The 22,206-nt window shown below is 44.1% G+C and overlaps 1 protein-coding gene across 1 annotated transcript in view; it reads right to left on the reverse strand.

Moving 5' to 3' along the window:
- LOC130874854 (regulator of G-protein signaling 5) overlaps window positions 1-21,919 on the reverse strand; it is a 40,543-nt gene extending 18,624 nt beyond the window's left edge. The window contains exon 1 of the mRNA XM_057770386.1: window positions 21,767-21,919. Within this exon, the coding sequence (XP_057626369.1) occupies window positions 21,767-21,810 (44 nt within the window). The 5' untranslated portion in view covers window positions 21,811-21,919. The remainder of the gene's footprint in view (window positions 1-21,766) is intronic.
- Window positions 21,920-22,206: the final 287 nt, after the last annotated feature.

Consider the following 22,206-nt stretch of genomic DNA (forward strand, 5'->3'; position numbering starts at 1 on the left):
ATGCAACCCAGTCAGTATGGGGCGAAGCCTGATCAGTCTATCTCCAGAATTCTCAAATATATAATTACTAACTGAACTGTCTAGCCGTCTCCTGAAGGCTCTGGCTTTGGCCATCAACTAGATGCAAGATTGATTGATTTTAATATTACTGACAGATCTCTGTTCCCTTTCTATGAAATGACAGAGCAATGCTAGATGTCTTTGTAAGCCATTTCAAGACCTAAAACTAAACTACTTTTGGCTGAACTGTTCTAAAAATCCTTGCTCACTGCCCCATTATAGCTGCTGTAGTGTCCTCCTCGCAGCAGCCTTCATAGAGGAGAAGAATCTCCAGTAGATGGGCTACAGATTCAATAGTCCTTTAACTTCAGCATTTTAGTGAGCAGACATGGTCAGAATTCTAGATGGTCTTCCATCATAGGACAGGATGTGAAGATTTTCGCCTAGTTTTAAAACCAATTTTTGAAGAAAATCACCTTCATTTTATACTTTAAACAGATCCTGGAAATTGTATATACATCTATCTATCTATCTATCTATCTATCTATCTATCTATCTATCTACACATATATATGTACCTATAGTGTGTGTGTGTGTGTGTGTGTGTGTGTGTTCACATTTGCCAAGACACATCTGTGGAGTTCAGAGGACAATTTTTGGGAGTTAGTTCTCTCCTGCCACCTTGTTTAGTCAAAGTCTTCCATTTCTGCTTCTCTGAGTCCCCCAATCAATGCTCTGGGAGATTCAAGGTTTCCACCTCCCATCATTGTAGGAGTGCCAGGGTTGTGGATGTGATCCACAGCTTCAGGCTTGCTGTGGTTCCTAGGGATGGAACTCTGGTTATCAGGCTGTCTTGAAAGTATGTTTACCAGCTGAGACATCTCGCCAGCCCTAAAATCCTAATCTCAGATACGAGTTCCCAGAACACCCCAGACTGCCCTTCCTTTGTCACCGTGGTATCCCACGTGCACTTTTAAGATCGGGTTTATTGGGTCATTGTACTGCATTATGGTTATTGATCTGTGCCTGTTTTCCAAGCTGTATAGAAGAACCCTTTAAAGGTAGGAGTTGAGTCTTAAGTGCCTTTTAATCTTTGTGCCTGGTACTGTTGCTTGGCAACCTGGCAAATATTCGATAGTATTTATCATGGTGAACTAAAATTATCCTGATTTTGTTTCTTACCAATCTGTTAACATTTGTCTCCAAGTCAGTGTCAAACATCAGCAAAGCCTTAAAGAGCTATGATGGGGTCACACTGTAGCCAGGCAGGATTTTGATAGTGCAAACATACTTTCTAAATTTATGCATAGAGATGACAAAGAGGTGAAACACATGGTCAAGATGAATAAATATGCATATATATTAAAGCCAAAGTTTAAAAAGCCCGGTCTTGTAACTTACAAACCCCACAGATCTCCAACTACTACATTGAACTTCCTTTGAGATCAAAACATGATGCTGTAACTGACTTAGAAATAGTTAACTCTGTGATATCTATTTATATCTCTCTTTGCTTCCATTCTTTCTCTAGAAGCTTCTCGGTGAGCAAAGCTAGCTCTAGCACTCTGTAACAACAAGTAGAGCTCAGCAGAACAAAGCATTGTGGTCGAAAGTATTCTGATAGGTGGGTCTTATATAACACATTGAATAAGATACCTCTCCCTTGATTCCAGGCTCTACAAGTTACTTAAATTATCTGATGTTAAGTTTTTCTGGCTTGGAAATTGGTACTGATGGAATGGTAAGTTCTCAGACTTTTGTGATGATTAAAGGTGCTAGCATGTGTGAGTCACTAGGCACAGCATTTGGACACATTTCTGCTTCTGCAAAGTTAGCTTCAATTGCATCATCGCTGTTTTCACAGGCTTAACCTGTTTCCTACCTAAAGCACCAAATAGAGGGGTCAAGAAATTATGTAGGCTATTTTTTAAATCATGAAAGCTTCCTCGAGTATTCTAACTCAGGAAGTAAGACTATCCATATTACATTAATTAGAATAAAATTATTATGGGGAGTTGTTTGGGAAATGTAGGCAGCACTTGGAGCTGCCCTCTGCTGGTCAATATGTAGCATTACGGTCAGAGATATAAGGTTTATCTTCTCTCTACATTATCTGATAGAGTCCCTGCCTCTTGGCCTCCACATACCTCTTCCTTTGCACAAATAAGGAAAGCTATTACCAAACCCGACTTCAACACAACATTACACCCACCAACACTTACATAAACACTAGTGATAAGCGATCCTGTTTGGGGGCTTCCTATTCTCCCCCCCCCCCACTTCTACGTCTTTGACCTTTTCTCTTTTGCTTTATCTGAGCCATTTTCTTTTGGAAGGTAGAAAGATACTGGTTTATAATCTCCTATGTACGAGTAATAGTCATGCATTAGAGGGTAGTTAGAACAAAGCAGTCGGGCATTTTTAATATATGCATTCATTCACTCACTCATTCATTCATGCATACATGTCTTACTAATTTACAAACTTACTATGTTTGCTGTATTAGGTAGCACATAATAAACACACGAACACCCATAGGCCTTGTGGTCTTTGCTGCTCAGGTGCCTATAGCCTATTGAGATCTTACATTGGGCTTTCCAGAAGGGAACAGGCCCTGCAAAGGAAGTCCCAGGCCCCATTAGGGAGAGTCCAGGGGACTTCTCCGAGGAAGCAGAGGTAGAAATGGAGAATGGCCAGTCATCACCCAAACAAGCGAGACCTTTTGTGTTCCTCACAAACTGGCGGACATTCACCTGAATGGTCTTGCAGGGCAGCGAGAAGGCTTGTGAAATGTAACATTCGAGATCAGACTGCTGAATTAAACGAGGCTGTCATGTCTCCATCTTCCCAATGGAAGGGTGACAAGGGACACCATGCTGCACCTAGCCTGTGGCACATTTGGCATGAGTGTAAGAAAGAGTTAAAGGTAGAGAAAAGGCAATTCAAAGCGTCCCCATCGTTTGTTTGGCTTTCTGTGTGGGTGGAGTGATCTAGAGAAGTGATGTTTACATCAGCTATTTTTTAAAAAAATCACGTTTTGAGGCTGGGGATGAATCTCAGTTGGCTGGATGTTCACCTCCCATGTGAGAAGACCTGGGTTTGACCCGAAGAGCCAGTTAAACTGTGTGTGGTGCCAAAGGTCTATAACCCCACCACTTAGGAGGCAAAGGCAGGTAGATGAGTAGTTTAGGGTTGCCCTTGGCTACACAGCCACCCTGAGATGTACGATACTCAATATATACACACACACGTATATGTTTGTGTGTGTTTTCCCTTCTCAGAGCTGGTAACTATACCTGAACACTAGGTACTCTTTTCCTCTTGTTTGCCTCGGGAATGCAGGTGTGTGTGTGTGTGCAATGTGCTTTGGAAAATATTGTTTGGGAAGCACTTCATTCCTGCCTAGTATACAGGCTGATGGAGAAGACATTGGGAAGTTAGCGGGAAGTCACCTGACCTAATTATTCATTTGCAGCAACACAGAAAAGCATGATTATTATTGCATTTATGCTCACCAAGCGGTAATCGTTTAAAGTTGACAAATGGTAGAGTCATAGCCACTCTGAATACTGAGCATCTTAGAACAACAAAACAAACAGAAAGAACACAGAGTTGCTACATGGCTTGAGAGTTCCTGGAAAACGGCTTCACCTCGATTGCCTTCCTTTCCGTCAGGAGTCGTACACAAGTGTGGGAATAGCACAAATCCACAAGAAAACCAAATTAGCTCAACCTTGCCGAATTAGCTCCCCCTCCACTTTAATGATAAACTTGAATGCATCTGACATTAATTTGGTTTCATAAGCATCTCTATCTGGAGAGGAAAACTTTCTAATTTGTTTACCTTGCCAGCCACAATCTCTTGCTTTCTTTGACTGCACACTAGGCATTTTCCCCGGGTTAAATTACATTGATGCTGATTAACAAGGAATGATTTGTATCTTCTCTGGTCTACCTCCCCCCTCCTTTTGTGTTACAAGTGGGAAAAACAAAAACAAAAACTTGTTCTGAAATAAAAATCAATTGGAAACGCCCAGCTGAGAGTTTAATTGCAGGCTCGGAGGAAGATAGTTCTAGAGATGAGTTACGCCAGTGACTTCAAGCTGCAATGGTCTGAATAGTGGTAGCCTTATACAAGGCTCAGTGGCTCCCGAGTGGGGACGCTGACCAGGGGGTTGGAATTCCAAGTTCTAACCTTCAGAGGCATGTGTGTGCAAGGCCAGCACCAGGTCTCCCTACAAACGGAAGCCACTCAGCCTCTTTAGAAATAGAACTGCACTGGAGAAAATGTGATTGAGAGCCCATAGAGAAGCTCGGATTCTGGATGTTTCAAGGATTAAGATGGTGTTTCTGGCCCTGGTGATGTTTGGAACAACTCCAAAGGGCACAATTGTACACCGTGCAAACTATGTTGTAGATGTTTTTTCTATCACTGAAAACATTGATGAGATATAAGGGGAAAAGTCTATGTGCCTTTTTGCTTCCAAAAAAAAAGCAATAAACACCCATGGAAATGCACAGACACACCCCAATGTTTGTTAGCGACCATCTTCAGCTATGCGCCCCCCCCCAACTCCCTCCGATCTTCTGAATACGACTGCTTCAAATCACAGTCGACTAATTAGGTTGACTGGAGAGACATAAAGCCACCAGACGACTGCAAGGACCATAAAATGGCTGAGTTCGGTTTCTCCCTATAAAGTCGCTGGCGATAGAGAGGTGTGAGGCTGAGGAAGAAGCGTGGTGAGTGCTTGGTGCCATGCTAGCATGGGCAAGAGCCTGCGTTGGTTCCCAGTCCCAAAAATAAGAACAAGAAAATGGAGAGGGAGAAGAAAACCAGCAAGCAGGGCTCAAGTGGGGCACAGATCCAGTTATCCACATCGCTCACATAGGATATATTTTAAGGAGACGAGAAAGCTGAAAATAATGCAAGGCGACATCGGACTATGTTAAAGACACAGAGGAGCCTTTAGGGGCCCGTGCTTGTAACGAATCTGGCAATCACAGGCAGGTTTAATCCTAGACTCCAGACGCATTTCAAGTACATCCATGGAGAAAGACACTGCTGGAAGCTTGGGATGTGAGAGCAGCATTTTCAACCCAGGTTTCCAAAAGCCTTGACTATTGAATGGTTAAACTCAATGCAACCCAAATCTGTGTTGCAGATGCCCCCTGCTGGCCACGAAGAGGCACGCGTCACAATGGCTGTGGGTTAAAGAACTCTGCATCTGGCTAAGGAAATGCTGCAGGCTCCTTTCCACAAAAGTGGAAAACTATATGTTTCTTGCTTCTTAAAAAAGCGATAAATACCTACAGAAATGTGTACACACAGACACACACACACAGACACACACTATGCTTGTTATCTACCATCTTCGCTTACCCCCGACCCCTCCCAGAGTTCTTCTGAACATACTGCTTAAAAGTTATGATCAACACTCAAGGTTTGGAAGAAGGCAGGGCCGGGCCAATCGAATAGAGAAAGACTCCATCACTCTGGCATCGACTACTTCCACCTAGCTAAAAAGAAACCACCCACTGCCTTTGCTTTAGCCATGTAATACAGAGTGGTCCATTAAAATATAGGCCCATCTTCTTACCTGATTTATGTAATTTCTATTTGGTACCTTAGGTGAATGACCCTAGGGTTAGTTTGCATAAAATAACCGTCATTGACAGTAGTGGGCCAAAGGTGGAGAACGATGGCAAGAGATATCCATGCCATCCTTGCTAAGGAACTGAGATGTGGCTGCAGCCATGACAACTGTTTCCAAGGGCTTGTGTGATTGGCTACATTATATGACACTCTGAACTATAAGATGGTTGGAAACATGGAATTGATAATGCCAGCTGTCAAATATGGCATATTTATAGAAAACACGTTTATCTCTTACATCCTTCAAGCTCTTGTTATGATCAACCATTTCCTGTCAGACTTAATAACAATCATTGCCACTTTGTGTGCAAGCTCTTTCCTCCGCTGTGCGGACCGTTGCCACTCGGATGCCCTCACAGGCCAAGGCAACAAAGCGCTGCGAAGGGGCCTAGTGGATAAAGTACTCAGCTTGTAAGCATGAAAAATCCAGAAACGAGGTTTAAAAAAAAATGTAGGAACTGTGGCATGTATTTATAATCCCATTTCGGGAGAGTGGGAGACAAGTAGGTCCTTAGGTCCTCACTGGCCAGTCGGCCTGGCCTACTTTGTGGGTTAAAGGCCAGAGAGCGAGCCTGTCTCAAAAAATAAAATAAAATAAAATAAAATAAAATAAAGCTCTGAGGGATGATAGCCAAGGTTGTCCTCTGGCATCTGTGCAAATGAACATACACAAACACACACATACACACACATGCAGGTAGTCAATAGGACACTTGTTTAAATAAGCTAATTTTTTCATAAGATCAGAATGCTCATTAAAAAACAGGGCCATATGCAGTTTCTTCTACTCACTTGCTTCCTTAACAGAATAATGAGCGGTATCTTTGCTGGGTGCCTGCCTGAGGCCACACAATACTACTTGTGTGGAAGTCTCCTGGGGAACAAAAGAGCGAAATACAACGAAACGTGTTAGCTCATTATACTCTTGCCTGCTTCTGCTTCCGACTGCAACAGTGTGAGGTGGGTGTAGGTCACCAGGTACTTGCTCCAGTTAGAGATTCACTTCTCAGTGGTGATCAGCAAGCCTTTTAGAAAGTTCAGCTCCTGTGGGGCCATCTACAACAGTTCCCGCTGATCTGATCAAGATCACTGTACGCAGAATGTTTGCTACAAATAATGGTCTCTTTCTGGTCACAGAAGTGAGGCTCATTCAGACTGGTATGACTATTGTGAACCCCTTGTTCATGGTAAAGATGCATCTCACCCTTCACTCCTAGGGATGGCGCCTGCGGCTGGACCCCTCCTTAGCCCCAGATCCCGTCATTGACCCTGAGATTTTCCATTGTCTAATATCAACCACGAGGGCATCAAAATCTCAACTCTCTGACCCTGTTGTGGGCTAGTGAATCTTTCATACAAGGCACAAGAGGAACACAAACAACTGGAACTTTGTTGATATTGTGGAATAAATTATATAAACACTTTTCATCAGCTCGTTAAGTGTTTGCTCAAAAAGTACGTGTTCAGTTTGGTTTCGTTGTAGCTACAGTGGTCTTGCTTGCGAGGATATTGAGAAACCATCACCCACAACTAACCATTAATATAGTTGGTTCCTTACCAAAAACAACCTAGAATTGGTCTTGAATAGATCACCTTATTTTCCAATAGTCACTTACTATCTGAGTGACTTTACACAAGCCGTGTAACCTTGGGGCTCAACAACTTGATCAGTAAAATGAGGATGAATTAGGAGATGGTATAAGACGTTCCTGTGAGTATGTGAGAGATAATGACAGTGCAGGTTGGCCCAGTCCCTGGTACATAAATAGTATGCTACAAATCCCAGCTATTGCTATTACTGCCATTGCGACCACTGTCATCATCTTTGCCATCAGCATCTCTACTTATTTAACATCTGTGCACACAGTACGAGTTCTCACTCCCAATATTCCTTTGACTTGGGGACTTGTAACCCTGAGCTTAAAAGTCAATGATGATGGCGAACTGTATGCTACTTCCATATCTCTTCTCCATAAATCACTGAGAAGGCACTACATAGCTTCTTCCCCACAGTGTTGAAGCCAGTGTTTGAGACACAGAAGGAAACAAAAAATAAAGGAGAGAGAAAAGGAAGAAGAGGAAAGAGAAAGAGAGAGAGGAAACTCCCCTGGACAAAAGGCCACAACACTGTCATTTAAGCCTCTAGAACTAGTCTGTCCCACCATAGCTGCACGTGTCTGCCCATTGTCACCCAGACCAGGACAAATGGGGGACTGCGGAGGTGGGGAGCAGAGGTGGGAGGACGGCTAGAACCGTGTTCATAGTGATTCTAAATCTAGAGCTGCAGAGCTTGAAGTTCAACTTCAGATGACACCTCCACCCAAGCAGCAGACCCTGGACTGACCGCCAGAGCCTCTGGAGCTTCAAACAAGACCCTTAAAAGTAACAGTGTCCATCTAAAGCAATTCAGAATTTTATAAGTATAATTTTATAATGCTCTCGCGAAAGAGAGAGAGATTGCTCAAATTCAAACAGAAGGCGTTTGGGAGAATTAATGAACCATAACTGTGGGGAAACCATGGAAATAGTCAACAATAAATGTGGAGAAGTTTCCATTACCAAGAAAAGCCATCAAGGCAAGAGTAGCAGCCAGTTGCATTGGACCCATCCCCGTGACATCATAAGATACTTTCCAGATCTCCAGTCTGTTTCACACTCGCAAATAATACTCCAACCCCTGTTTAATCTCTTCCGTGCACTTGGCAGAAAAGAGGTGTCTGCCTGTAACTGATGCAAACCCCATCTCACAGATTACAGGACTGGAAGCAACCGTCTACATGTTGAACAGGTTGTTCCTTGGGAGAAGCCAAGTGGAACACTGAATCACTTTCCAGAAAGCTTGAACTCCCCAAAAGCTCCTTTTCCTTAAAGGAAAAAATGGGATAGCCTAGTGACCAAGGTCAGGCATGGCCACCTCAGACTTCTCAGCCCACTCACCAGGCTTTGGGTACTTTCTGAACCCTATTTGCTTGATTTCTCATTGTCAACAAGAACAATGGTACTTACCTAAGTATCTTTTGTGGTGGTGAGATGAGCTACTGTGCGTGAGGCATTTCTCTCAGTGCTTGGCACACTGACCACAGCACACCATAAGCCCCAGGGTTTATAATTTCTCATGTTATTACAGAAAGTCCTGTGCTAAGAAAGGAACATACGTAGTATAGACCCAGAACAAAAAAGTCATGGGCAATAAAGGGAAACACACAGTGAGAGTCACTTTGCTGGGTAAGCTTGAATGAGACTTGAGTTCTTTGGTCTAATCCAAAGAAAGAGCAGGGAAGGTGGGGATGGAATAAAGGAAACAGGTGATAAGACTCCTGCTAACCCTCTCACCATAGTGAGATTTTACAGTTGTAACATTCAACATCTTTGGCACATAAGTGAGAAAAGCAAAGATCCATAATCTTCATGGGCTGAGAGTGGCGCCATCATTACCCATCCTTCCACGCATTCCCAATGACCTATCTCAGCTGTAAGTGCAACCAAGTCATTCTCATAATAACCTGTACCCCCGATCCTTATGGACTCTTTTCCTCATTCCAACAGCTGATTGGCTACATGTGTTGCTCCTTTTTCCAGAAAATTCTTTCAATGCGTCTTCCCTCCTCCACATTTCAATTTACCAGTTCTGAAGAACTGAACTACCATGACATCTGACTCACTAACCCTCCCCTTTCCACACCACCCCTCCCCATGCCCTGCTTGGTCTATCCCAAACTCAAAACATGGGTTTCTGGCTGTCCATGTCTCTTGTAACCTGTCTTGTTTCCCGCTATCCGCCACAATTTCTTGCACGCCAAGCACCTCTTTGACAGCTCGCAAGCGTTCCCCACAAATCCTCTACCACACAACAGTTTAGAATCCTTCTGATTTCATTCCTTCCTCCAAACTCTGCTACCCCTTGAGCCTATCCACAGGGTGGGAAACAGGAAGTGGAGTCACAGCCCATGGCTGTATCTTCTACCTTCCACCATCCAGCAGCGTCCCTTCCCACGTTACTAAAGAACACAACTCACTTAGCGTAACAAAACGGTGATGGAGTCCCATGATGAGGATGCTAAACTATCCATGAGGTGCCTACAGCAGCTTTTTGGTGCAGAGTGAATATTTTATAAACTTGTGTGTTATTACAAGTGCGCCCCTACCATAGCATTGTATACACAGAATCCATACATTCATTCTGTACTGATCTATATGTCAGACTTCAGCGGAACAAGGGCTGTCTGTCATGGTCTCTGTGGGATGAACAAGGAGATGGAATAGGCTCAGTGAGTATGTGTGCTTGACAATTAGGTAAGCTTCTTTCAGACAGTCTCTACCTCGACACATGCACAACCCCGAAAGCATAGAGAATGAGGTAATATTGTCTTCACTGATGCTGCTTTTTCTAAGACCTCGGGGGCTGCCCAGCACACTGCAGCCATGCTGTGACATTTCTCCTCTTGAGATGTTGCTTTAGTTTGTATTTTTACAATAGCATTGTTTTTCCCAAGCTCTGTCCACTCTCTACTAAATGATTCTCATGGAAATTGGGACATTTCCCAAGATTTTATTGTCTGTTTCTGACATACTTATTACTCCGGGTAGGTTACTGGGGGTAATAAAGAGATAGTAGGGACAAGACGGACAGGCCAGAAACAGCTCATTTCCCTTTGACCTTCAATTCCCCATCTTATTCAAAATAGCGCTGGCAGGAACGCTGGACTTTTGGTAATTCAGTTTGGAGCTAGATAATGATGAGTGGGAAATGGTCCTCCAGTTGAGGAAGACAGATATTTGTGGAAATTTTGAGTTCCAAAGGTGGAAGGGTCAGCAAAGTTCCCACGAGAGCTTCTGTGGACAGTGGTGGTACCCACAACTGCCAAGCACTCTTTTATGTTCAATTACAGAGAGGCTCCGCAGACTAAACACTTGCTGCTGCATGTGGCTCCTACTTTAAACTCATTTAGCATATCCTAAAGAAAAGATGAAAGAATAAATAAGGGGTATTAAAGAAGGAGAAAAGGAAAGAGAAGAAACGGAGAACACCAAGACCGCGATCTTACTAAACACCAATATGCGTTCCATCACTTCCCTAACTCGGTGTCTTCTCTCACGATGCATTGTCAGAAAAATTACCTGAGAAATCAGAGGGCTTATTCAATGTTTCTCTTTGCCTAATGACTAAAAATGGGTTGTTGAGAAAATAATGACACAGCAATGAGGACCAGAGGACTGTTTCTATTGCTGCAATTAGATTTCAAATCATCTTTTCTCTTTCCCTGGAAAAGAAAATGTTGAAACAGAAGCTTTTAATTTCTCGGATTTCCATTTTCAAGAATGAGCTATTGTTTCTTAAGTTCATTTCTATAATAGTTTACTTGTCTGGCTTTAATGGAACAAGGGCTGTTTGTCATGGAGTGTAAGAGATACCATGGGAATACTTTATGATATTAATAAACATTTCTGGCTTCTGATAGCTTCCCCTTTACATGGAGACAAGGACGGGGTGAGTTATTGGAATGCAGCCTTGACATGTGCTAAAAATCCTTGATTTGGAGCTAGCACACCATGCAGCAGAGCTGAGGTTTTGGGGGTTTACTTTCTGACTATGAGCAGGCGTTTGTTAGTAAAATAGCGGCATGGTGACGCCTAATCATATGATTGTTCTGAACATTTGATGCCAACTGAAGGTGAATCTGAGGATGCAGGTTCTCCAGGCATGGTGGTTCATACCTGTGACCTCAGCACAAGAGAGGTCAAGGCAATTGGATGACAGGTGTGAAATCACCCCTGTTCCACCTCCCACCCCTAAGAAGTGGTATGAGCAATGGAAGGCAAAACATTGTGTGTGAGAGTTCAAAAGAAGCAGAATGGCTTTTCCTTGGCTGGGGAGCATTCTTCCAGAAGGACCATTGTTTGAGGGTACATAATTTGGCAGAGACTGCATGCCAGGGGGAAGGTGGTATGTTTTGTTTTGTTTTGTTTTTTGGTCTCCAGAGATCTCAATCTCTTTTTATCCTTGTCCTAACTCTTCAGAGATTGTTCCCAAACTTTCATGTGGAAGCTTGCATTTTCCTAAAAACGCTTCTTAAAGCTTTCAAAGCAATGAATGCATTCTGCACTACAGCATCCAAACACGGAAGACAGAAGAATAGGAACTCCCTGAAGTTGTTACTAACTTTTAGATCTGGGCTTGTTATGGAAACAGGGTCCAGGAACCAGACAGGCTGCCACAAGCCAGGAGACACAATGTTGACAAACATAGGCAAATATTACATCAGCCTTCAGGCTAAGAGCCTTCCTCGAAACGGGGGACTTGAACCAGAATGATGGAAATCTAACATGTATTGCAAATGTTAAGTCAAGATTGATACAAAGCACACATAAGAAAAAAAAAGTCTGGAGATTTGGAGGAACGTTGCCAGAGGGGCCTATGAGCGTCCCACGGAAAGAATGAGCAGCATCTTCTGGTTGGGAAAACATCTGTGTAAACCCTTGAGAAGACATGGCCTGTGACTGAGATATTTCCACTGACAATGATGAACAACAGCCAGGAATAAATAGGAACAGGCATGAGGGTAGACTGAGTCACACTAAATTTCATTCCCATATCTCCTGTATGCAGACTAAAGAATGGCTCTTCAAGGAGGTCCCATCTTGGCTTGTAGGACCTGTGGATACCTTATGGGGCAGAAGTGATAAAGCTACGGTGGGCTCATTGTAGAACGGTCGTTGTACAAAGAAAGCAAGAGGACCAGGTTCTTAAGGTAATGTGACAATGAGTGGAGATACTGCAAAATTGCTGGCTTTAAAGATGAAGGTCGGGCAGTATGCCAAAGAATGCAGGTCACCTCCTAATGCTATAAAAGACGAAGAAATGGGATCCATTTCAGACTTCTGACCTCTAGAACTATGTGAGAAGAAATGTGTATTATTTTGAGACCCCCAAACAAACTTGTGGCAACTGTTACAATGGCAATAGGAAATGAATCCGTCATCTCCCTTTTGCTTTTTAGGTATGGTTAACTGTACATAAGGAAAGTTTAAAAGCCATTCTGAGCGTTCTCAGATCCAGAGAGATCTGATGCCTTGGGTCTTCAAGGGCAAATGCACATAGTCAGCCCCCTACTCCCAGCCAACACACACACACCACAGGGAGGGGTGAGAATTTAAAACTTTAAAGGAAGAAATTAAGAAATTCAATGGATGAAAGAGACATTAAGAGGGTTAAAAACTAAGGTTCCAAGGTGACACCCCCAGGAGGTGGGTGGATGAAAGCCCTGATCGTGTTTACCCGAGTTTAAAGAATTTATAGAACTGCAGCTAATGAAACCCTCACTATAGTTGCTTGAAACAAAAGTCAAGATAAAGACCAATAAAGGGTCCCTAGGCCCAAGTCTCTGCTGAGGACCCAAGTTTTGTTTTGTTTTTAACATCACTGGGTGAAAATGATCATAAAGATATGCTTCCAGAACTCCTTCATATGGGAGCTTCTTGCACCCTGGCACCCAATCTCCCTGGTGATGACCATTTCAGCTGGAAGAAAAACACAGACAATTAAGGGTTAGTTAAATAACCAAAGTTGACCTCTGTGCAGGCCTTCTGTGTTTCTTTTCCATTTACAGACACTGTATCTGACAGAGAAATGGCTCTCCCTCCTGGGATTGTAAAACAGGTATTTAAATCTGATCTCTAAGCAATGCTGAGTATGTTCTATGGGAACCAATATGGTTGTCTCTGCTGGGACAGCCCGGAGTCAAAAGCATGTGTTGAGCGGAGAGACTGCCTATGGCTCTGTGGAAGATTTCCTAGCAGGAACCTTGGAATGGAGCTGGCCAGGGAGATTGAAGCTGGTGGCCTTGAGGGTTGCAGACAGGTCTTGATGAGGGAGGTCACTGAAGACTTCTCTCAGCAGGAGTTAGATGTGACACGCAGAGTTCACGGAAGAATGGAGTAGAAACCTTAGCACGCGATTGGAAGGCTAAGGAGCACACTCTTCAACACGTGGTGCTCAACGTGGAATGGGCAGAGGGACGAGGGAAGTGGACTGGCAAACTGAAACACTGGTTTACGAAAGCAGGGCAAGGTGAGAAAAAGGCACGGAAGGGGGCTCAGGCACCTTCTCTGTGCTCATGTTCAACATAAGATGGACTGGGTGCCGCTGCTACGTATCCCTGTTCTGACGGTGGATCCGGGAAGAGGAGGCAGGGAGAAGGCTACATCAGTATCCTTTTTCTCTTTTGCTAGATCACCTCACCACCACTCCCCGCCCCCCTGAGACCAGCAGTATATGACAACAAGTGTTGGGTATTTACGATTGATTTCCAAAGACTTTATAGAGACTGCCTTCATCCTAGTTAGCAGAACTGGAGTCAACAGCGAACGTGGTGATGAAAATAACCCTCTAGTTCTGGGCCTGAAAGGCAGCTCACTAGGCAAAGGTGACTGCTGCCAAGCTTAATGACAAGTTTCTGGGGTCTACGGGATAGATGAAACGGGAAAACTCTTATGGGATAGAGACCTTATCCGGTGGAAGTTGACTTTAACTCCAGACAGATGGCGTCAAAATTGCATTCAATTGCAGGGCACAGCTGTGAATTAAATATAGTTTCTCTTTTCCAAACTATAATGTGTAATTTATCACCAAGAGTAACAGGCTGGGAGGTGATGAGGCCTTGAGTGGAAGGCTAAGTCATTGGTGGGACTAAGGCAGCTCTCTCCGGGGCTGGATTGGTGACTCTGAGCCTCAAGCCACACACAGCAGGGCCACCCCCACCCAGGCTCCTGTTGACTCTTCCACAGACACTTACTTGACATTTGCTCTATCATCGGGCTGTGATTCAATATGAGAAGCTAACGGTCTGCTCTATGACAACTCAGCCTACAGAACCGTGAGTCTAAATAAATGTCCTTCTCTTACAAGCCACCCGGTCTCAGACATCCTGTTATAGCACCAAACTCTCGGCCAAGACACCCAAATACTGCCCACAGAAAGTGAATTTGTCAAAGATGTTATTCCCTAGAGATGGCTAGATTACACAGTGGATAATAGCACTTGCCGACATAACTGTAAACCTGACCTTCATCTTCAGAACCCATGTGATAGAAGGAGAGAACAGAATCCCTCAAGTTGTCCTCTGGCCTTCATATGAGCACTGTAGCACACACTTTCACACACATACACACACACATACACACACACACCAAACAACACATATAAATATACACGTACACACAAATAAATGCAGTAAGAGAAAGTCACTTTTACTAAGTATAAATCCAAGTAAGTCCCTGACTGCAACAAAAGATGTCTTTTATCAAAGTCATAAGAACACCGTACAAGGATGTAAGTATTAATCTATGTATTCGAGCGGCATATTTGTGCTATACGTGGGGGATTCGGAAGCAGATGTAAGACTCTAGAAATTTGTAATACAGAAAGGGCCAGATCACCAGACTAGACAATCCCCAAAAGGCGTGTGGTTAAGTCTCACACTTCCGTAGACCCAAGTATCCCTTGTAAACTACCACTTGAAACAAGCTGCCAGGATACAGGAAGCCACTTTTTAGACAGAACATCTTGAGTTTTTCCAAACTTCTTGAATCCTGTAGACGAGTGTCTCATCAAGAAACAGATGTTCTGCACACACACAAATCAACAAAAGCCACAGCTTGACCAAAATAGCTGTCCACACTTCACTGCTAATAATAAACGCTTGGGGAGTGGGGTGCTTCATGCTGCCGCATGCAGTTTACTTCAAGTTCCATCTCCTCCTGTGACTCTAGGGGACAGTTCCCATGGCTGTCTAGAATAGGGAGCTGAAGGGCTATACGTGAGGACGGGTCCGGATGAACTCCATGCTGCTAGAGAAGTGTCTGGAGAGGCCACTGGAGTTGACAGGACACTAGTCTCAGACTCATTCACTATTCCTGAAGTGAACCTGCTCAAGAAGCTGCTGTCTGGAGGCTTCCAAAGCTGTTTGACTAATCCCTTACGCCCTGAAGCATTTCCTTTTTAAAGGAAAAGTGCCTACTTAGGTTGCCTTACCTGGGTACAGCAGCAGTAGAATACCTTGCCAGGAAACACCCTGTGGATGTTCTAGGAGCTTTAGGGCCAGGTGAACAGGCCAAAGATGCACGTGAAGCTGCGGTGTTAACTATGCATGCTTCTGACCTTTAGGCTGATTAGATCCACTCATGTTCCAGAAAAGACTCAACCCCCCTCCGCAGTGTGTGAGGGGTGTGTGTGCATGTGTGCATCTGTGTATGTAGATATGTGTGTGGCCAGGTGTGTGTACACAGATGTGTGTGTGCAGGTGTGTGTATACAGATGTGTGGGTACAGGTGTGTGTACACAGATGTGTGTGTGCAGGGGTGTGTATACAGATGTGCGTGTGCAGGTACAGGTGGACCTCCAGTAAATAACCCCACCAATGCTCATGCAATAAATATTAATTAAACTACATGGGTCACATACACATATGCGTACACACAAAACAAACAAAGAAACTACAGGAAAATAAGAATGAGACTTATTGGGTAGAACGCAAGGTTCAATCAGATTGGGAAGAAGATGAGAGAGGGTAACAGAGGGACTATAATCAATATACATAATATACACTTAGGAAACTGGTTTTTTTTACATTCCAGGTTATACATATCTCAATTGACAGGTGCACATCTAGTACAATATAATTGCTATAGCCTTTAAATATATGACTGGATTTATGTACAGAAAATAATTAAATTAAAATGAAAAAAATAATAATATGTGAAGTCTGAATTCAGAATAGCAAGGTAGTTGGGGGAGAAGGCATACAGAAGAACATGCTTGATCAGGGTGAAAAAAATTATAGAGGAACATGCATGATCAGGGTGAAAAAAATTATAGAGGAACATGTATGATCAGGGTGAGAAGGAGAATACAGGAACATGCATGATCAGGGTGAGAAGGAGAATACAGGAACATGCATGATCAGGGTGAGAAGGAGAATACAGGAACATGCATGATCAGGATGAGAAGGAGAATACAGGAACATGCATGGTCAGGGTGAGAAGGAGAATACAGGAACATGCATGGTCAGGGTGAGGAGAATACAGGAACATGCATGGTCAAGGTGAGAAGGAGAATACAGGAACATGCATGATCAGGATGAGAAGGAGAATACAGGAACATGCATGATCAGGGTGAGGAGAATACAGGAACATGCATGGTCAGGGTGAGAAGGAGAATACAGGAACATGCATGGTCAGGGTGAGGAGAATACAGGAACATGCATGGTCAAGGTGAGAAGGAGAATACAGGAACATGCATGGTCAGGGTGAGGAGAATACAGGAACATGCATGGTCAGGGTGAGGAGAATACAGGAACATGCATGGTCAGGGTGAGGAGAATACAGGAACATGCATGATCAGGGTGAGGGGAATACAGGAACATGCATGGTCAAGTCTTGCAAGAGTGATTCCTAGAGGGAACCCAGAACTGCCCTGTGCCTATTAAACTTCAAGATAGTAGTTCAGGATCTCTGCCTGCTCTCCATCCAGAAACTCTTTCTAAGAGTATAACATAGCTTCCTAAACTATACCTGCAAATATTGTGTTAGGTAATGGAGGGGAGTTGTTTGTGAGATCTAAGAACCCTAATCTCAAATGTGTCAAGGTTTGGATCTTAATTCAAACAGAACAACTGCAAAATGGTCACTAAGAGTTTGCATGTTTACTGGGTAGTTACAAGTGTTAAGGAGTTCTACTGTTGATTCCTGAATAAGAATCGTAGTTTTTAATGTGTTTTCTAATGTTTTATACAGGGCTCACAGTGTGTTTTCTAAAAAGGAGGAACATGAAGAATACTTCAGGAAGGTGAACAATTATGTATGAAAGAAATGTTTATCAAAGACTTTGACACCTAACTGACTAATACAGTGTTTTCCCGGCTGCCTCCAGAGATTCTCAGTAGGGTCTACCCGTGATGCCTGCCACCTTGTGAATTTTGTTTCTTTTCTTTCTTGTGCCATTTCTTTCCAACAAGATAGATACTCATGTTCAGAGGAGGAATGAGGCTCAAAGACAGCCAGTGCTTTCCAGCTCCTACAGAAAGGAATCAAGAGGACAGCTGTGGTCTCTGGTCTTTCCATGTCCCATTCCAGGGCTAACGCAGAGGCAGAGACTGCAAAGCCACCCCTCCTGCGCTGCATCTGCCTTCCCCTTTGTGCTGCTAGTTTGTCTCCTCAGCCACTTTCTGGGACAGTCAGAGGGTCAGGCATTTGCTGTCTTTATCCTCGGGCAACTGGACTCTGTCTTTAAAATATGGTCCAGATCCCACGTTATCTGAGAACTGAGTGAAACTTTAAAGGAAAAAGAGAGACAGGAACCCATTATTGGCTGGCCTCCATTCACATCCTGCTTCCTGTTGCTAATGATTGATCCTGCCTGAATTAATTAAGGTTTCACTTCTTTTCTCTCTGGTCAGCAAGACAAGCCATTAACACTGGCCCGAGAAACAAACTTTATTTTATTATCATCCATCCGCTATACTCTGAGTTCTTACTAGAAAAGGAGAAAGAGATCAGACAACCTTCCAAGGACCCTTCCCGACTAAGCTTCTGGGCCCTGAGAGCCTGTGATACAGCATAACCCAGACTCAATGAGGAAAAGGGGGAAGTGTTCTGTTAACAGAGGGAAGAGAAGCCACTGAAGGAGGTGTGACAGTGGCTTCAGGAGAGGCACCCAAGCTGTGAAGTTCCTTAACGGCCAAGAGCCAAAGGCTTGCCATCCTTGAAGACAAACTACCTCCTGCTTACCAAGTGGTTTCTGCCTCTAGTATAGAAATGCTGGATTTCGTCTTGTCTTTTCCACTCCCTTCCCTCACCCCTACAGGAACTCCTCATTACCTCAGTATTTTTTCCCATTGTGACCTAACATGTCCGTTCTTCCCCATCCCCATGAAAAGCAGAGGAAAGTGCCAGGTTGACTATGGGCAGACCTGTCTCCAGCGACTCTCGATTATTCAAGAACCTTTTCAGGAAAATATTTATCAAGAGCCTACTATGTACCAAATGCTGACTGTCTGTTTTGAATTCTTCTAGGCAAAGAAAGAAAAAGAATCTTGTTCCAAGGAAATATCTTCAGTTCTCAGAGTCAAGAAATACGGGTGAGCCCAGGCATTTTTAATCTGTTCTCTGATACTATAACAAAATACCTGAGGCTTCCAGGTCTGCAGGATCTGCAGGTTTTGGAGCATGGTCCTTGTATCAACTTGGACCTAGTAAGAACCTTATTACAGATGGGATAATGTTCTAAGAAGAAGAACCCACGCAGTGAGTGGAGGGCTCCCATAAGGAACACCTGCTAAGCCCTACTGTGGCTTGTATCTTAAATGTCTCCACAAAGATCCAACCATCCAAAGCTTGGTCTATAGGAGGTGCTGATGGGAGGTGGTGGACTCTCTAAGAGGCAGGACCTAGAGAGTCAGTGGTGGTGTGTCCTCTCAGTGGGATGTGAGACCACTCTTCCAGCTTTTCTTTGTTACATGGGAACGAGGTGAGCAGTTTTGCTCTGCCGTGCACTCTATTTTGCAACTCCAAAAGCAGCATAGCCAGCTGATTATGAAATGGAACCGCCAGAAGCAGGAGCCAAAGGAAACCCTTTCTCTTTGTAAGCTGATCTTCTCAGGTCATTTGTTATAGTGATAGAAAACTACCCCCACCACCAAAGCTCTTAAATACCATCCGGCACTGTTAGACAGTCTCTAGCATACTCATCCGTGAAGACAAACCCAATCCAAATTACGGAATGATGAGTGAAATGCGCTACCTAGGAGGCTGTGCCAAAAATGAGTGAAAACTTGGGGTTTTCCTTCCTTCCTTGCCTGAGATTTGGTACAGATTGCATAAACATTGGCCCAACTTTCGGTTACATTCACGTCTGCACAGGCAGCTGTTGCCTTGGCCTTGAAGGCATTCCTCAGATCCCTTCCTCCTACTTATATCTGCCTAGATCTTCTGCCCTGTAAGATTAGTTTAAGCATCATTTGCTTAACTCCCTGTGAAGTCCTCTCCAACGATCAAAAGCTCAAAGGCCCAACCGGGTCCCCACTTTGTACTTCTAGTACTTGGTAGTTTATTCCTCTCCACTAGACTACAGCATTCAGTAATACGCATCCTCATTTGCCTTCCTACATGGATGGGGACGCTGTCCTGTGTGCAAGGTATGGCTTGTCATCATCTAAGGAGTGTATACAGGCTTGAAATACCTGAAATTGCTTCATTAGGAAGAATCCACAGTTTCTCGGCAAACTCCTCCAACATTATTAGCTTACTGAATTCTTAACATTACGAATTCTGCAAAATGCTCAATTATGTCACTAGCCTATCCACCACAGTGGGCTTCAAATGTATACATTTCCAGTAAGACTAACACTAACCCCCAGCTAGAAATAAAGTGGATAAATAATAAATGTGAATATAAATAAATTCTAAAGTTGATAATGAATCTAACACATGACAGTAATAGAAATAACTGCAAAAATCCCATCACTGTATCTCTGTAAACATTGTGCGTTGCATAAAAACAGGGGGCAAGATGTGTAGCAATGTCAAGATGCCCGAACTCCTGCAGGCTGTCACAGTGGTGGCATCAACTGTTCACCGTTGTGATGAAGGAAGATAGCTCAACTGCAGATACCAAGTGGGCTAAAGGCATCCATCCATACTGTGCACAGTCAATGTGCGACTCTCACAGCTAAAGAGAAAAGCAAGATGCATCATCTGCTCTTCAAAGAAGTTGGGCTGCTTCGCAGCTCTCCGCATGCTGCCTATTTCTGGAGCTTTCTACAGAGGAGGTAGAGGTGAGAGGGAGCAAAGCAATCAATAGTTCTGAGTCCCGGAACCCACCCCCCCCACCCTCCACCCCCATCCTACCCCCAGCCATCTCCACCCCTCCCAATCCACACCCCCACCCCTGCCCAACGAATAACTGGCTATTGAGTTACCAGCCAGCTCCTACACACTCCACTGCTACTGGCTTCTCCTATGTTCACCAGTTTAAAACCAGTGTGCTTCTAACTCTGGGGAATAGGCTGTAATGCCTTATCTTATTTTCAATCACTTCAAATTTATTGCTGGGATGGAAAGCACCAAGGAAAATGTGAAGTTCTAAAAAGGCAAACGTCCTTGATGGCCCACTAAACAATGTTACCTTCTCGGACAAACATCGCCACTGCCCTTAGGAACAGAAGTAGGCTGTATGGGAGTCATTTTTACCTCCTTTAATGATTGAGGGTCAACATACATCTAACCAGACCCATTTCCTAAAAGAGCAGAACCTGGCTTCCCACCCAGATCACAGGGTTACGATGTCATTTTTAGTAAGATGTTTATTTTGGATGTAGGATTCTTTGCAGACTAGATAGTACAGTCCAGGACAACTATGTGTCCGAGAACTCTAGACAATAAGCAAACCTTGCATCTCAGGAGTTTGTCTTTTGCCAGCAATCCAACTACTTCTATCTAATGAGGTTAAGGTACTGGGGAAAATGAGAAGCTCCCTCTGTCCCACTTCAAACCCGGCAGAGGCTGCACTTCCGATCTCTAGCCGTGAATAAAGGTCATTCCTCCCACAGTTCTATTGTGTCAGACTTTCTTCTGAGCACTGCACACATGAGCGCTTACTGGGGTCCCCACACCAGCCTGTGAAGTAGACAGATAGGCTGCCTCCCTCTACAGATAGACAAAGCGAGGGGTTAAGGAAACAGCTCAAAGCTACACAATCATAAGTAGGGGAGCCAGAATTCAAGCCCAGATAATTTTATGCTTTGATGTTGGAAGCTACCTTTTAAACACACACACACAGAGAGAAGACACACACACACACACACATACACACCTACAGAGTAGGCATCTTCCGGAAGGAAAAGACACTGTGTACTAACTAATGGCACATGAATTCTCTCCTGTTGGATCTCCAGCGCAGATTTTTTCCAAATCTCTGTACTACTACAGATGTGTGGATGCCAAGTCTATCACCAACCAGCTGTTTCATCCCCGTGACCTCATCCCACGGTACATCCCCCCCTTGAGTAAAGGCGCACCACATCTTTATCTCCTACACCAAAGGAGTTCGGGTCTCACCTTTCCAGGCACGAGTGCGGCAGCGCTGCCAGTCCCTTACACATTTTGGCAAGCGGTTTAGGTCCTCAGTCTTGAACGCGAACTTCTCAACAGCCGAACAGGTCTCTGGAAACTTCAACACTGTCTGGGGCAGCCTTTCCCTCTGAGGAATATATACAGGCTCTCTCACAGCTCCGTGGCTCTGAGGACCAATCCGGAGCTCTGGAGAAATTGTGGGCTGGAGCACAGATGCAAGTTGCCTGAGGTGGGGGCTGGGAGACCTCCCTGGCTGCAGGCACTGCTGGGGCGGGCTTCTGGCTGCTTCTGTTACTACAGCCTGTTGTTTGTTTAGTCAGGGCTAAATTGGACCCTAACTTGTGATAAAACCATTAGCGCACAGAAGTCTGCAATCCTAGGCCAGCCACAACGGTGATGTGGAACCACTTCCCAGCTGTCACGGG

This window comes from Chionomys nivalis, chromosome 5, assembly GCF_950005125.1.
Source record: "Chionomys nivalis chromosome 5, mChiNiv1.1, whole genome shotgun sequence".
In the NCBI taxonomy this organism is placed as follows: Eukaryota; Metazoa; Chordata; class Mammalia; order Rodentia; family Cricetidae; genus Chionomys; species Chionomys nivalis.